Source organism: Coffea arabica, chromosome 9e (genome assembly GCF_036785885.1).
Source record: "Coffea arabica cultivar ET-39 chromosome 9e, Coffea Arabica ET-39 HiFi, whole genome shotgun sequence".
In the NCBI taxonomy this organism is placed as follows: domain Eukaryota; kingdom Viridiplantae; phylum Streptophyta; class Magnoliopsida; order Gentianales; family Rubiaceae; genus Coffea; species Coffea arabica.
Genome location: NC_092327.1, coordinates 37,181,532 through 37,199,401, shown reverse-complemented (window position 1 = coordinate 37,199,401; position 17,870 = coordinate 37,181,532). Strand labels below are relative to the sequence as shown.

At 35.7% G+C, this 17,870-nt stretch overlaps 2 protein-coding genes across 7 annotated transcripts; one reads left to right on the top strand and one right to left on the bottom strand.

Annotated features, from left to right (window-relative positions):
• Nucleotides 1-377: 377 nt before the first annotated feature.
• On the bottom strand, nt 378-2,456 carry LOC113709645 (protein WHAT'S THIS FACTOR 1 homolog, chloroplastic-like). The gene has a single exon (XM_027232457.2). The coding sequence runs from the start codon at nt 2,038-2,040 to the stop codon at nt 559-561; it is 1,482 nt and encodes a 493-aa protein (XP_027088258.1). The 5' UTR covers nt 2,041-2,456; the 3' UTR covers nt 378-558.
• A 4,886-nt stretch (nt 2,457-7,342) lies between these two features.
• LOC113710541 (uncharacterized) lies at nt 7,343-16,796 on the top strand. Of its 6 annotated transcripts, XM_027233598.2 has the most exons (18): nt 7,343-7,612; nt 7,734-7,830; nt 8,091-8,225; nt 9,660-9,711; nt 10,139-10,261; nt 10,416-10,463; nt 10,557-10,652; nt 11,896-11,976; nt 12,060-12,178; nt 12,345-12,446; nt 12,802-12,918; nt 13,459-13,527; nt 13,728-13,794; nt 14,307-14,360; nt 14,439-14,525; nt 15,551-15,595; nt 15,686-15,724; nt 16,233-16,796. In XM_027233598.2, exons 4-18 carry the CDS (start codon nt 9,709-9,711, stop codon nt 16,350-16,352), a joined length of 1,170 nt encoding a protein of 389 aa, XP_027089399.1. In that variant the 5' UTR covers nt 7,343-7,612; nt 7,734-7,830; nt 8,091-8,225; nt 9,660-9,708; the 3' UTR covers nt 16,353-16,796. The 6 variants fall into 6 exon arrangements, with proteins under 6 accessions (XP_027089399.1, XP_071922361.1, XP_027089398.1 ...); XM_072066262.1 differs by lacking the exon at nt 9,660-9,711 and having other exon boundaries at nt 7,344-7,612; XM_072066260.1 differs by lacking the exons at nt 8,091-8,225; nt 9,660-9,711 and having other exon boundaries at nt 7,738-7,830.
• Nucleotides 16,797-17,870: the final 1,074 nt, after the last annotated feature.

Sequence of the window (17,870 nt, the reverse complement as noted above, 5' to 3'; positions counted from 1 at the left end):
ATGTTATCGAGTTACAAAATTAAGAAACATGTTATTGGACTCTAAAATTAGAATCTATATTGAGTTACCCGTTGATAATCTCTCATCAATACCAAACCCTAATGAATAACCCATCGATCATCTAATCGGGTTAATCATCAAGTCGGGTTTTATGCTACCCATTGCCATCTCTATCTCCATTTTCCAGGGACTCAGGTGATGACTAGGAAATTCTGTTTCTTTATTATTACCCATGGCTAATTCTCAATGGTACACTATAATAATGTAAAGCCTTATGAAGTGTAGTTCCATTTGTTCAAGCAGATCCAGCCAGATAGATTTTTGCAAAAGGGGTTGACTAGGACATGCTGGAGGCAGGAGAGAAGAAGGAAAACAAGGAAACGAAGCAAGTGTTTACAATAAAATTGTCAGATTAATTTACAATAGCTCGAGGATAGGTGCAAAAGCACCTGGAAAACTATTATGGGAAACTTTTGGCGAGTAAATAACATATTCATTAACCTATACTCTACATGCACTAATGGGTTTCAATGTACCAATTCCAAAAGAAATCCATTTCTACCATGGTCCTCGACTATCATTTTCCAAAAAGGAAACAGCCTCAGTTGTCCAGAACTCCATTTTCTCCTGCATCCCCAGCATCTGAGTACTCTCATCATCACCCAAACCATCTACAGTTACAAAACCATCATCAGATTCAAATAAATCATCCAAACTCTCACCATAATCATCATAGTCATCATCCTCTTCAGCATCCCAATTATGATGATCATGTTTATCAACAATTTTATCATTCTCAATGCAACTCCTCCTCTTGTCTCTCCTCACTCTTTTCCCTTCATTAACTAGTTCCATCAATTGATCTTTGATCACTAATATTTCATCCTTATTCAGAAGCAAGCCCCTATCATTGTATCCCTCCACAAGAAAAACAGAGTCTCTCTGCCCCTTTAGACTTACATAAAACAACTCAGGATGCCTCACCAGCATCCCTCTCAACTTGTTGGGCAACCCAAACTCCTTCCTGAAATGTGTCAGATGATCCACCAAAGTCCTCTTCTCAACAGTCATCCCCAAGACCTCTCTCACCAAAGCACAAGCTCTCTTCTCTGCCTCAATCGATTCTTTCTGCAAGTCCTCCACTTTGGTTTTATAAGGGCACACATCTGCTAACTCCTGAAACTTTATCAAATAATCCTGATGACGTCTCTTAAGATTTTGCCCCTTCCTAAGCTTCAGATGCTTAAACTTTAAGGGCCTGTCCACTATCAAATCAAGCTTAGCCTCAGACTTTGGTAAAACATTAGCCAAATCAGGGTCCCACTGGACAAGCTCAAGGGCACGGCCATAAGAAGTATCCACAATCTTAAACCTATCTGGATACTCGTTGCAAAGCCAGGAATGAAAGTTCAGAGGCAAACCAAGGTCAGGGGCAAGGTGAACAAGATTAGATAGCAGAAGCCTGTTGTGTGAAGCAAGCATCAAGAGTTTCTGTAACTTAATTACCAATGTCTCTGCCATTGCCCTCTTAAGGTCAATTTCTTTACGCGCAAGTGCAGCTGCAGCCGGTGTGAGGCGAATGCAGGTCTGCGAGAGCCACTTTGCAGCATTCATAGGTATAGGTGGTGCTGGGATAGTGAAGACCTCAAAAATAGTGGGGTACCGACGGACCATTGAAAGAATGGGCCGAGGCTTAGGTAAAGATAAGTAGGATCTACACTTGTACAAAATGTGCAGTGGCATGAAGTGTTTTGGCTTGGAGAGTAGCAAAGTTTTGAGCTTCTGAACGAAGCGGATTTTATTCTGCTTCACTACATGCTTATCCAACGACGGGTCTCGTCGTAGTTTAAGAGGATTTGAGGTGCACTTTATTGAAGTGAAGGAAATGTTTTTTCTGGGGTTGCATTTAAAGACACTGCCATAGCAAAGACTATGATGTGATGTTGGATCAATGTGAATTGGCGGGAGGAATTGGGAGTGAAGTGAGACAAGGGATTTGTCATTCAGGGGTTGAGGTTGTGCAGGTAGAGTTAACATCATATGAAAAAAAAAAACTCGTATCCTGAGAGCCTAGTTTAATAGGTACTGCTTACCAAAGTGGTATAAGGAACTTCAAATTCGGTTGGGTATTTCGTCAAACAGTTGGCGTGCAGTCTCCTCAACAGGGAAATGCACGGATGACATTTATCCTGGGTGAGAGATCAGATAGTTGAAATGCATCCCACAAAGATTGATGCTCAAAGTAGAGAATGAATTATCTTTGTAAAGAACTCAAGGAGAAAGTAAATTTTACAGAGCCTTCTTTTTTTTTTTTCCCAATTGATAGTTAGTTAAATTGGTGGCGGGAAGGAATGGGCAATGGCAACGAATTTCGGATTGGTAGGCTGAGAAAGCTACAGAATCGAGCAAACGGTGATAAGTCTTTTTTAATTATTTGAAATTTTGACAATATCAAATGGTAAAAAGAAATAGTGTTTTTTTTTTTTTTTGGCTCTGACTTTTCAAAAGAGTGGAAGATATATATATGGCAAAAATAAAGTCATTCTTTTTTTAATAGTATGATAGACTGAATTGGTGTTTTCATGTATATTAAATTATCCAAATTAGACAGATGAATAAGCGGACCTATCAATTTTTTTTTTTTTTCTAGTTGACAGATAGGGACCAGTTTTGTCACTAGATTGTAAATGTCACTATCACTTTTTGTCAATCCTAGTGTATAATTAACAACAAATTATTGGATTCCAAAATCAGGTAACCAAAAGTTTAAAAACTTGTTCTAAAAACAATTGTTTCAACATTTTGGAAAAGATATCGAGAATTAGGAAATGGATTTACAAACTCCCTCAAGAATATAATGACGGTGAAAAAACAAATACTAAACCATCGGACCCTAGTCACTTTTTCTTTCTTTCTTTCTTTCTTTTTGTTTTTTGGATCAAATTACAAGAACCCATAATGATGAGAGTAATATAATAAACAAACTGGTCACAAGTGGTGGAAATCAAAACTTATTATTACTATAAATAAACCTTCAAATAGTAAGAGAAGAAAGTATAGACGATTTTTTTAGATATTTCACTATTGCAGTTATTTAGAGATCCAGAATTCTATAATTACAATCACGATTATAGAGTGCAATTACTAATAGAAAATAGTTTGATATAAAATCGAATGAATGAAATTAACTGTGAGACTCAATTTACAGCAAATGATAAAATTTATCGTGTTTTTTCACGTCGTTGTTTTAATATTTACGAGCTTCATTTTACATTTTTTGACATACACTTCTATAGAAGGCTTACTTTTTGCAGTAGGACACAGTCAAACAATTAGTCTGCAACCTCTTTTAGACAGACAAATGTGATCAAGATCAAAACCTGGAGGGCAAATTGAATCGATTGGAATTTGAATTTAGTTTAAATGACCAAATAGAAAAAAGAGTTATCTTTTGCCATTTTTTGGGATGTAATTTGTGCAATTTGAGGAAGATGAGAAGGTGTAGGACAGGGGAAGTTGACTTGCTGTCTTTTTCAAAAGTTAGTTACATTTGGTGGCGGGAAGTGGCAACGGATTAGGCGGCTATTTAGTAGCAGATGTGAACAGGTGGAGCCAATGCCTCGAGTTTACAATGAGGTCCCTCAAGAAGAATCTATTTCAATTTAATTGCACCAAACCTCTCAAGCTCCAAGAGTACTATGGCTTTCGTCCCATAAGTTTTTTCTGCTTGTCTTTGACATAAATGTTCTTTTAGACATTATATGTGCCGGTGCTTTTGGCTAGAGGTGGCAATTTGGATTGAGATCCATTTATCCATCCATATAATCCATAATTAAATGAATTTGGATTATCCATTTATGATATTGGTTTTAAATGGTTGATCAAAGTAAAATCATTAAATTAAATGGATTTATATGGATTATCCACAAAAATCACATATATCCATTTATTTTAAAACCAAATAAAAGTAGCCAATCATGATCAAAACTTGCAAGCAAGAAATATATGACAGTGTAGTCCTCCATGCTCCCCAATCATGCGGCGGACCGCATCAACGAACTCAATTTGGGAACATCCCCCCCGCCCCCCCTTTTTGGTCCCCCACCATAACCTTCCCTCCTATTCCTAGCTGGGTTCCCTCATTGTTTCTTTAATTTAAACCCAGAAAATTTTCCAATCACTGGTTGTATTTGAAAGAATATTATAAATTTTTTGTGACATGACGTGTATGAGATAAAAAAAATTAAAAATTATATTTATGATATAGGTTAAATAACATTTGAAAATTTTATTTAAAATTACGGTAACCAAATTAGACCAATTGTTCTTAAATTAGACCAAAATACTACCTAAATTCTTAAATGAAAAATCTAAGTATTTTGCCATCTTTCTCATCCAACTACACCTAAAATTTACGAGTACATAAAAAAGTATACATAAAAAAGTATCTTCATATTACAAGAAATGGTAATACAAAAAAAAGTAACCAAAATATTTAAATGGATTATAAATGGATAATTGGATTTTATTTAATCCATTTAGATCCATCCATTTAAATCCATTTATTAAATGGATTTAAATGGATTGGATAAATTTCATCCACCATCCATTAAGTCAAAACCAATTATGAACCATTTATCCATATTGACACCTCTACTTTTGGCACACCCTAGGCGTGTGCTTATTTTAAGAAAATATATTATTATTCTTTTTCATCTTAAGTTATACATTATGGTAGATATATATATATATATATATTTATCTTTAAAAAAAACTAGTTACTACTTTAGAGGAAGTTACTGTATTTAAAAAATCATGGAGAAAAAAGTGTGGATGTGAGGGAATTAATGTGAGGGAGTTGTAATTCGATCTCAAAGAGATAACCCTTTGCTGATTATGGGGAGTTTTTTTTTTTCCTAGAATATATTAGGACCAATTTGCTCGTATAATCAAGGATATATTAGAAATTTTAAAAAGTGACACAGCATGTTTACCTTCAAATGTTGGAGTCATAACCGCGATTTGATTTGAGGTTCAAATTGCATTATTATATGAAGGTTTTTCTATAAGATAATAAAGAACGGATTCTTTCTATGTTGATGTAGCTTTGACAATTGAGGCCCTGTTTGGCACTTGAGTTTTTTGCCAAGTTTATCTGCTACAGTAATCTCAAAAACTTCTCAAAAATTTTAAATTATATACTTGAAACTATTAAAAAATTTACACAATTCAAAATTTTTTTTAAAAGCTTTTATAGTAAACTACAGTAAAGTTTTAGATAAATACCCAAAAAACTCACTTGCAAAATGGGCTCTGAATCACGTAAAATTTTGTATGTCACTTAAATTTTGTGTGTGTAATTTTAAGTTGGTTTCAGAGGCTTAAATGCAAAAAGCAATTGATGGTAAGTTAATGAAACTACTAGGTCTGACACTTGACTTTATTATCTCATACTATTAAATATGCTAATTAATGTGGCAAGATATATTGGTAGGTTAAATGCAATAAAATATTAACACAAGCATTAGGAGTATTGATATTCAAATGGTTTGGTAAACACTTTTGCTTCATTCCCGCGTAGAAATACATGCAATGCAGTGTCATCAACTTGGTACAATAGAATAGTCTCTATGATTTTCAACCATACCAATATTTGTCTACCACGATTTCCAGTAACAACAACTATTACAATTGTTGATGAATCAGAAGTCAAATACTAGTTAATGTAAATGATATCCGCGTTGTTTGGATTGTAATTTTCTGCCAAACAAAAAAGAAAAATTTACGTCTTGGGCGAACATACATTTCCAATCACCTTTTTATCTCGCATACATCAAATCGTTACAGTATACTTTTTTTTTATATATAAAAACTCCTAAAAATAGCAATTCAAACGGGCATGATTGAGTTTTTCCACTAATTGCGACGTTAATTTGCTTAAGAGTTCTTTTGTATGAAAACAGATATGACATTCCACAAAAGTCCTGGCTACACCACACCAGTTGAACAGAGAAAATATGGAATCCCTTCAACGCGTAGAAGTAATCATGGTCGAGCAGACTGGCTTAAGCCAACCCCAAGGATGCTGGCAAAGGAGTCTATGTTCTTTTGAACCCTTTAATAACAGCTAACAAGCATGTTACACATGCAAATCCATAGAATTGGTAGTTCTAATTCCAATTTCCAACTCACAAAAATCCTCTTTCATGAGGTGAAAGACCAGGAAAAGTCAGAAGAGTTGATTGGTCTTGGGATTCCTTTTCCCTGCATCCCTTTCAAGCTACAGCCTATGTAACATAAAATGGGGTCAGCTCAAATTCTCATATCTCAGATCAACTAAAAAAAAAATTTATTTTTTGGGTTAAAACACATATAGATTTTCTTTCATATCATTTTTTATCATATTATTTTTGTTTATCACTTTTTTCTTTCAGTAAAAGAAGAGGATCAACAATAATTCATCACCCAACCCGTTAAATGACTCGAACCCATGACCTGTGCTGTCGATTACAAGTGAAGCGTTTTACTTTACCGTATTATTCTTCTTTTTCACTTGAAAGGTGCATGATGCATCACGAGTTCATGGCAAAAATGAATTTTCTATTGGGTAAGCTTAAGAGGTCCATCTGATTTTTTTCGCCATTTGCCAATTGGGTGGGTACGACTTGGCTGGATTTTGTTTCCTGGATGGATCAACCTCCAAGGACTTTTTTACACAAAAAAATTAATAATAACAATAAATTAGAATTCTGAAAATGCTACTTTGGCTTCAAATATTGTTTGCCTCCTTCCTGACCCTATTAAGATACAAAAGAAAAAAAAACGTTTAAAAGGAAAATGTAAATGAGAATAATAAGGGATGCTAAAGCAGTGTCAAAATCGGATGAGTACATGATAGGATATGAAGCTACATCCACTTCTTTTGCCCCCATAACCTCCCATTTAACACTCTATAGGCGAAAATGACAATTACACATCAACCATCCTTAATTTGCCAAATATGAAAAAAAATCTGTTCTTTCCAAGTATGAGAAACTATAAAAAAAGGATAACTATTAGTGTGAATTGCCATGAAAGCTCTACAATTTGTTGGTGTCATCATGACTACATAGAAGGGAAAAAGTATATACCCATAGAAAAGGGAAAATTTTAATGGGTTCAAGAAAAATGTGTAAATATGATGATCTCTTGAGGCTGAGTTTATAATTAGCAAGTAAAGTGGAAACTGAAAGTGGAAGAGAAATGGACCAGAGTGTCAATGCCAACCAACCATGGCCTTATTCTCAAAGATTAATATTCAAACCAGCCAGTGGTCCTTTTATGTTCTAGACAACAATAATGAGAGAGTTATTGACTTAGAACTATTAAAAATCAAAGCCAAGCTGCTGTGGAAACGCACTTCCCTACCATTTCCTTCCCCACAAATTCTCCGAAAACGTCGGTTTCTTTCTCACATCTTCGACAGACTAAACACACGCACACACTCCATCACACACACACGAGGAATAACGTTTTGATCAACACCTGAAACAAAATTAAACAGCGTTTGTTACTTTTGGCTCTACCTTGAAGACATATAAATATGTATCTGTTATATACAAGTTCTTGAGAGGTGATGGAGATGAATACATATTTCCATTTCAGTTATTCATTTCCTTAATTTTCATGTCGTTTCTTAGTTATTATGGATGTGATCTAATCATTTATTCCCCTTGCAAATACTTTTTGTATAGGAAGACCAGAAGTGCAGGTGCAGTTGAAGTATCTGTTAGTTTATAGTCTACATACATGTTGGTCGTTCATGGAAAGACGAAGCCCTCAAGCATCTACGTAAGTTTGTTGTTTTTCCTCCACATATGGTTGTGTAAACTTGTAAACCTTTGACGGGTAGTTTAAACTTCAAAGGCATTCATTGATTACTGCTTGCTAATTGATATCCTGTTTCTGAAGATACCTGGTTCATTAGTTTTCCGGGATGTTGTTGCCTTTTTTATAAAAAAAAATTAGATTGCATAAAAGCAGTAAAGATTTTAATATTTGAAGAGGGGTGTAAAAGATGTTTAATTTTTTCCTCATTTTATGATTTACAGCTTCTCTTTTGCTGTCGAGGGATGGCCGTATTGGATGATACATTCTCAAATTTGAATTTCTGCTGATGTTTATTCTAATAAAGAAAGGAAGAGGACAGCTTCTGTTGAATTTTAGTTCTGTCTTTGTTATGTGGGGTAATGGAGCTTTCTCTGTTTTCGGACACTTAGTAGTCAGTCCATTAGAAGGATTTTCTGACTTGAGAATTTTCATTGGTTATATGAACTTAAAGTTTGTCTTACTAGAAGCATGATCAATTGGCCTTGGTGTCTCCATAAGCTGCTTGTTGGCGGGTGGTGAGTGATTACGACCTGATCTGCAAGGATCATTGGTTACTAGGGAAAACCACATCAGCCTATTATAATGATCACAAAAAGATGTTGATTACTTGTTATATGAGAAAAGTGTGTGTGTGTGTGTGTGGACTTATATAAGTTCAATTATCAGAAGTATATTTTGGTGCTGAGTACAAAGTTTGGAGTATATAAAATTTCACCAGCTGCTCTATGCTTGTTTAATGTTGTAGCAAAGTTGCAGAAAGTTCTCATGTTTCAAGATCATGTTTTTTCTGTGTACGAAAAAATACCTTATTCTGCAGTATCTGATACTATAACATATATATTCCACTTTACCACAGTACTGGGCGTATTTTGCTTTGTTCAAGTGTTGTTTGAATTCTTTCCACAAAATATAAAATTTATAGGATGTGCCTGTCCTCGACAGACTACAAATTTACAATGATGAGCAATTTCAGTGATCAATCTATAACCAAGAGGAGCATGCCGCAGTTCAGTGCATGTGCCTTTGTTCAACGGTACCTTAAACAGATATGTGCTGATATAGTACAAGTTTTTTCGTGCCATTAGAAGAGCGTATAGCTCTACCACACAATGTATGGCTCCCAAATAGGTTGTGTTGCAATAGAGGGCCATAAGACAAAGCAATGAAATAGCAGTGCAAGGCAGAAAATTGCTGGCTATCCTTTTTTAGCCATAAGTGTTTTGCTAATGAATTTTGTCATTTCGTTTGTGTACTACACTTCTAGTATTGGGGTTAATGTTACAGTTTGAAGATCATTCCTCGCATTCAGATATGAGCTAAGTTTGAAATATATAGGTAGATTTAAGACCATAGTTTCTCTGAGTTCATATGAAATATGAGCTGTCTTCCTATAAAAAGTGTGCATCACTGGTGTGCAGGCTTTAGCACTAAAGGATACAAATTTTCCTTCCATAGTACTGCTGCTTAATGCCCAAATTTAAACGAACTGACTTTGAAATCTCACTGGCATGTCAAGACTTTGAGTTTCTAGGCTTCATTTAATTGCCTGTGCCTGTAATACATGAACTGGCAAGTGCAATTAATGAACTTTGACCTGCTGCTTTATCCTGCCTAAAATGCTCAGATTTTGCCTGACTGTCAATGGGAGAGATGCCCTCATACTGTGTAGGAAATGCAGAAAGATAACTTTGCCTCTCATGTTGAAATGCGGAGCTATTGGGACAGGCTGAGAAGATTTAGTGCTGAATGTCTCTTTATGTCTGATACATACATAACGTTTTCTTTTGCAGAAGACAAAGGATAATCTGAGGCATTTATATCTTATTTCCCTTAAATCTCATGGTATTTGATACAACAATACCCACTCATTTATCTGCAAATTTATACCCTGGAATTTTTAGATTGTAGATGGCACATGCATGATCTTATAAAATTGTCCTAATGCTACTGAAATATGTTATCTCTTAAGTTCATACCTGTTCTTCATGCTGAGAATTCTGTTCTAATGCATTTTACCTTCTATAGGGATTTTTGCTCGCTTCACTTTATGTACTCGCTTTTCTCGTACTCTAATCCTGTGTGTCTCTGTTTTTCTACTGGTTTACTTAAATTATAAGAGATAAGTCCTCCAAGATATATAAATCTTTGCTAGAGTCTTGGAACACTAAAAAGAAAGAAAAAGAAAACTTTGAAGAACTTCTTTAGACTTCATTATAACGCTTTCAATTTTGAAAACATCATTTAGGTTCTGATATCCTGCTTTACATAGGGATTGATGCTGAGAGAACCTAAACATAGGAGATCATACTTGTGCAGCTTCTTTCCTACAGCTTCTCTGTTGTTTCTGGCAGTCTTAGTCGGAAGTATATATACGGCGCTCCAATACAAAGAGGTTTCCGTTATGCATTCTGTATTCAATCTATTATTTGGTATCTGGTATATTAGCTTTCCAGGAATATTTTTAATTCATTTGGATGAAAGTCTTATGTTTGGAAGATGAACTTGAAATCTTGTATAAGCAGATAACTTAGATATCTTTTCTGCAGAAAATTTTGAATTGGAAGTTGGAGGAAAATCTTCTGCGTACATGTGAGGTTTGTTTTTCTTTGTTTGAAATGTGAGCAAATTTTAGCATTCAGGTGGTAATTTCTGCAATTTCAGGTTGTAATTTGTTTCATATGCTTTAGAACCACTGTAGGCCTCCTGGAAGTAAGCCATTGCCCAAAGGTATTGTTGCCAAGACTTCTAACCTGGAAAGAAGACCATTATGGGGTTTGCCAAAGGTATGGTACAATCATAGACGAATCCTAATCCAAACCCTTGACTTTTAGAAACTAGAGTTCCAATTTTTGCTTGGATAATATCATTGCCTACTACACAGCCTCTTTTTTAACAATGGATTATTATCTAATGGTTGATCAACGAACCCTGAAGTATGTTCGTTACCAGGAATTAATAGATTTAGCTATCAAATATGCAATGCAACTCTCCTTTTTCTTTTCTGTCCGTGATGTTTCATTCATTTGAAGCTAAAAGAAAAGGTGGACTGACCTGAATAGTGTCAATACAGACACTAATAACTGCCAGATGGGAGTAAACGAGGACAGTTGATCTCAAAAATGGTCATCAATGGGTTAAGGGGCCAGTATGAAATGGCTTATTTTGAAGAGTAGTACATTTTGGATTCAAAGTGAGCAGAAGAATTTTTTGGATAACAATGCTTAGTTCCACAAAATCTTTGGAAGCGGCTGACTAAATAAGCTGTAACCATTATGGATTCTGGTCCACTTCATGGTTTTTAGTGTTATATGCTAATTCATGAAGCTATCATTTTGAAGTGCTTGGTTTTTGCATGTACCAAAGTCTTCAGATATTGCCAGAATCTGCACTTCCCTCTTGTTAGGAGTGTTAAAGAATTATTATGTCTAATTACCAGATGAGAATATAGCTGTCAATGTAACCTTGTTGAACTTGTCATTGTATAAGTACTTGATTGCTATCCTAATTGGGTATCTAAGCATCCCATTCTACACCCTTGCCTTTGGCTTTGATGGAAGACATGTCTCTACAATTTTGGTGCCACTTAGTAAAAAACTGGACTAACTCCATGAAGCTATATGGCATTTCCTTTTTGGACGAGCTGTAGCGGTTCTTAATCCATTTCATTATCACTTTTCATTGTTACCAAAACTCATCCAGTGTTTTTTCCGTTTTATTTGCTTTACCTTTTAATCCTTTTCTTTTTTCTAATAGTGCACCTCGTCATTTAGTCTTAACATTGAGGACTTTCGTCCCTTCATTTCAATCCAAGAATGGGATGTGTTGTTCATGACTTTATTTTGCGAGTCGATAAGGATCATTCCAGTAACTGTAACTCATTAAGTTAGAAAAGCAAAGAGTTTCCAGCACTTCCTGGCTTGGATCCGATCAGAAAACTTGAGTTAAATCTGGAGTGCAGCATAAATTTTCTTTTCTTTCTTTGACAAGTATGCCAAGAGATCATGAACTTTATGTTTTTCCAAACAGAAATCGAACTCTTCAAGGAGCTTGTTCGCTATGGCTGTTGGGTTAAAACAAAAAGAAGCAGTAGATCAGATGGTCAGAAAGGTGAAAGCTTAAAGTTCTAGGCTTTATCTTATGGCCATTTATCCAACTTCTAACAATCATAAATGATTTAATTCCCTTTGCAGTTTCTGTCGAGTAATTTTGTTGTGATGCTTTTTCATTATGATGGTGTCGTGGATGGATGGAAGGATTTAGAGTGGTCTGAAAGTGTGATACATGTATCTGCTTTGCATCAAACAAAATGGTATGTTGTCAATAATAACCTTCAAATTTGGTACTTCAACTGCTTTCAATTTTAGAAGCTAGATGTACTTGAGCTTATATTTTCAACTCATGCTTCAAGTAGGTGCTGCGTAACTTGCAAAATCTTCTGGTAACTCCTTAACATTCCGGTGCATGGTTTTAACCAGGTGGTTCGCTAAACGATTTCTACATCCAGATATAATTGCAGAATATGATTACGTTTTCCTATGGGATGAAGACCTTGGAGTAGAAAACTTCAACCCTGAGCGGTACGTCAAAGCTCCTACTTTGACAACCTAGGAAAGCACCACGAAAATGGAGGGGAAGATTAGAACTAGGAAAACACATATCTATACTCATGAAACAGTTCAGTTCTATTCATGCTTCGTTTATTTGTTGAACTGTTCTGTCAATTTGGTTGTGACTTCATCATTTGTTGGGAAACAGTTTTTACTCAATCAGAAAATCATCACGATCATTGCTCATAGGGCTTAAAAGAACTCTGCTGTATACTCTCATGTTGGTGCCATATGCACAACAGTTTTACATTTTTTCCAGTCTGCAATGTACCAATTACTTCATCAAATGTAGTGTTAGTTATATAACAAGTTTTAATCTGTGCAGATATCTATCAATTGTGAAGGATGAAGGACTTGAGATATCACAGCCAGCACTTGATATTGGGCAATCAGAGGTGCATCATCAAATTACTGCACGTGGGAGAAAATCGAATGTGCACAGGTTTCTTCTGTTCCTGTGTTTAATGGTCTTCCTTTTTCAGTTTTTAACTTGTATTAGACACAGAGGCAATACTTCGATCTGTTGTACCCAATATACACAAAATAATTCTAGGTGAACTTCTCCTACACTGTAAGTTGTTCTTCGCTAACATGCATCTGCTGGATCCTATACACATACAATACATCTGATTTTCTCAAGCTTTAGGGATGAAATATGAATATTCCAAAATGTAACTTCAACTTTCTTTCTCTTTTCTCATTTTGCTCCTAAAATGGTGTTTGAGTAATCCATAAAATGATTTACAGTTGATTGGCTCCACTTTTTCAGGTTTCTCAACCTCAATGTATTTTTGTCGCATGTCTTGAACAGGAGACCACTATTAGTTGGCTTGGGAACTACTCTGTAAACTAGACTGCTATTGACGTTATTTCCCCTCAAAACTGAAATTTCAACCATGGATTTATCAGCTATGTCCTAGATTTCTTTACTTTGCTACACGTAATCTGACTTATTTCTTTAAATTATCCTGCTATGTGACAGGAGGACATACAAGCCTGGTGGGAAGGGAATTGGATGTGATGGAAATAGTACGGCTCCTCCTTGTACAGGGTAGATATTTACTTGAACTTGCATCATTGCACAGCCATGCATAAGATGTGCTTATGCAGTAGAAAAACATCGAGTGTTCGACTTCATTGAAATGATCTTCATGTTGTGCTACCAAAGTTCTCTGAAATTTGCCGTCTAATATATTGTGGTTCATTTTGGAATTGATTTGAAGAATTAGGGAATCTGTATGTGTTTTACAGGTGGATAGAAGTAATGGCTCCAGTTTTTTCAAGAGCAGCCTGGCGCTGTGTATGGTATTTGATCCAGGTTCGTCATTGCCATTTGGATTGGTCGTGTTAATTGTTTTAATTAGCACATTGTGATTGTTCTTAAAGGATAAGATTGCTTTTGCCAATGCAATAAGGCACAAGAGAAATTCATAGGCATGGTGCTCATATAGAATATATGAAACAATTTGTGATCACTTAAAATTTGCAACTTAGAGTGGATCTGTTTTTTACCTGATTACTCTGTTAAACATGGCTTGAAATCATGCGATCATTCGAATTGTTAGGAATTCTGGGTGTGGTATTGTAGCAGTAATTTAAGTACTGCTGATTCTCTTGTATGTTCATAACCTGCAATATCACAAAGAGCAAACGATAAAGGTGGGGAATAAGTAAAAGATGCAATAACTGATCCTTAGAAGCGTTAAAACAATACCAATATTTCGATTCTCTTCCTTTCACATCACAGCTTTAAGATTTTAATAGCATATGAACTGTGCTAATTTGCATAGAATCTCATTTTTAACAGTTTCTTTCTGATATTCCTCACAGAATGATTTGATCCATGCGTGGGGCTTAGATATGCATCTTGGCTACTGTGCACAGGCAAGCTATCGATATTTCTTTTGCATCTCTCTCTCTCTCTCTCTCTCTCTCATGCCCTTGTAACATTCCTTTCAAAAGGGAGATCGAACTCAAAATATTGGTGTGGTTGATGCTGAATACATTGTCCATTATGGCCTCCCAACGCTCGGAGAGCATGAGAAAAAGGTACCCTTTTATGTCATTCTTGTTGCTGAAGCATACTAATGCAGGAATTGATGCATATGTCAATCTTCTTTCATCTGCTACACTTTCTCCCCTCGCTAGCAGAAGGGAAAGAACAATGTGTAGGTATTTGATGGGAAAAGAAAAAAGGAACAAAAAATGAATGAGAGAACTTGGAAGGGAGTCCAAAGGAAGAGATGCGCTCAGATGGATTAAAGACCTATACTCTGATATAATTAAAATTTCTTAATCAAATTTCATCAACAAACAATTCTTTTTTTTCTTCCTTATTCTTCTATAAACCTATCCAAAGAGAGGTGCATAATTTATTGTATGGCAAAACTAGAGTGCCACCTCTCTGTGGCATATGCCTTGGTTTTTCCAGAGTTCCAAGTGCAGGTTATACTCTTCTGGTTTGAGTACATTTGCAAACAGAGGCAATTGCAAATTTTTGCATAGACAATCCTCCCTCTATGAACACTACCATTAGCACCAAAACCTAAAATGCACCAAGAAAGACCTAAGATATGCATATAATGGCTTTATGAGCTTTTTACCATGTTACTGGGAACCTCGATGAAGAGTACTCCCCTCCTTTTTTTCTGTCTAAAAATAAATTTGTACAATAACATGCAATTCCCAGCAATACCGCAACATATTGGTTTTGGCTACGAGATAACAACGTAACTTTGGCGGGAAGAAGAAAAGGCATGCAGGGAATCAATCCAGATTATCTGTCGCAGAAAGAGTGCAAGAGAATCAAGTTTTGAAAGTTGGTGAAGCTACTTGGTGTGTAGCCACATCTAAAGAATGAATACCCTCAAAGAAAGAAATGATGTAGCATGTATTCTCATTCTTTGTCCAACAGAATATGCCTTTTCACAATAATTTTTGTTGACAGTGCTGTTGCAAAGAAGAATATGCTGTTGGTTTTTCTGCTCTAGATGTCACTAATCTTTTGTTATCACTAATATTCGTTACATGTCATGGTTTTATGTTTCACATACTAATTTGTGATCATTGTGCAGACAAATACTTCTGAATCCAAAAACTTGACCGATTCGGAAACACATGTAATCATCTTGAATCTATAGTGCTTGTTTGTGGTCATAATATACTGAATTTTGGCCCCAGTTTGAATGTCTATTGCTTATGGATTGCAGGTAGAGAGCCCGTCTAACCCAATCAACTCCAGAGTTGAAGTAAGTTCAAAATAAGCTTTTTCATACAAATTGTCTACGCTTTTCCTGTGTGTGTGTGTGTGTGTATATATATTGTCAAATAACACTTTTCGTTTACTTTATCTGAGAAGTTTTCTCACTGATTGCTTCTAGTTTCTGCATAGTGCATGCTGATCCATTAGAAGCATTGCAGTATATCTAGTCATTTCTGCATTGTCGGTTCTTTGGATCGGTATGCAAACGCAATTTCATATTCATCTACTAATAAATGAAAACGGGGATAAGTTTAAAGCAAACAAAGTAAATCCCACGTTGGCCATCAACAGGTAAAGTTGATCAAAAGAAGTATCACATTTTGACAGATTTAACTAACAAATGCAGCAAAAATAGCATCAACAGGAGGAGGATTAACTGATGCATCTCTACTCAACTAGTATAGAATAAATTTTTACACCTTGGCGGGCAGTAAACTTTGAACTATAAAAGGTTATTCTGCTTCGGATTACTGGATATTTTTATCCCTTTTCAGGTAAGAAGACAGTCGTTTAACGAGTACAAGATATTCAGAAGGCGATGGAAGAAAGCTGTTGAGGAGGATCGGTGTTGGACTGATCCATACACAGAGCCAATAAAGGAGATCACCATCTAAATGGAGTCTTCTTTCTTTTCTTTTTTTTTTTTTCTTTGGGAGGGTGTGTTCTTCCAAGGTTGTATTCATTGATGTCATTTCGGCCAGTTGAAACCAAGCTTATCCACAACAGGCCATAGGACTCCCCTCTTTAGTTTTAAGTCTTGCCATTGGATAGTAGACTTCAACATTTGAAGAAACTAGAGACAGGTACAGAGACTAGAGTCAGGAAACATGCAGGTTGGACACCTTCTATCTATACAAGAGAAAAAACAAGAAAAAGATAGCGAGAAAAGCCATAGTATATATTGTATAGTCTATGGTTAAGAGCAAATAATTTTAGATTGAACCATTAAATTTCTTGATTTTCCTTCCCAGTTTTTCCTTTTCGCACACAATCTGTAATATAATTGTAAAGGAACTCTGATATCGTCAAAGTAAAGTTAACATGAATTTATTCACCTACATTAACTTGAAATGTATTACTCTCTCTCTCTCTCTTTGTTCTTATTGCATTGATGCAAATGTAATCTTACTTAATCCAGAACACGCAAAAGCTTTCCGGGCAGAGACTTTTGACCTTTGTGAGTTCACGGTTCATAACTACATCTAATTATTGCAGCAACCAAAGCTACAAGTTGCTCAGAGATTCTTGAATGTACAGTTGGTATCAACTGCTAGACGCTTTTGTTGCCCATTAAGTTGGCATAAAATGATGTTTCATGCCCATCCCGAGGCTGCAGCAAGTACTGGAACCAGGACGACAAGGGAAACTAACTCGGCACTGTTTCTTAAATTCCTCTTGAATTTGCAGCTCGTGACTTTTTAAGCCCACAAGTTATCAGTTTGTGATTTGTGAAAGGCAGGTTTTCCCCTTCCAGCTCTGTTTCTTGTTGATAACAAAAGGAGCATTAATTAAATCCTATCGTTTTCCACCATGATCACACAGCTTCAGCAACAAAAGGAACATTATTAAATCCAATCATTTTCAACCACAATCTCAGGGCTTCATCCCGAGTTCACTTTTGTAAAGGGAAAAACTTTTGGGTGAACCTAATCTGATCTATGACCTCACTTATGCATCCTGTGTATGTTTAAGTGCCAAAATCATGAATGTGATCACCATGTCTATGTAAACAAATTGCTTTCCTTCGTCACATGTTCTGAATCCATTTGGTATTCCTTTCTTCTTGGGGTTGATCTTGAAATTTCGCAGTCAAAAAAACCGTAGTTTGAGCTTTTGTTGAAGTAAAACTATGATCTCTTTTAAGTTTCATAGCGTGATAGATTGATTACATAAATGCTAATATTAAATAAACTTGCAAAATGTTCTTGAAGAAGAGACCATTGAAATCATCATATAAAAATGACATAGCACAAAATGAATCGAAAAAGTTGACAACCAAAGCCATGTTGTATGTGTAAACACCAGAAAAGATGCACACACAGTTGTGCCACAACTAGGCTATCACAACAGAAGTGTAATGTCTTTCTTTGGATTTCAGACTTTTCCTTTTCAATTGAATCTAGTGGTCAATG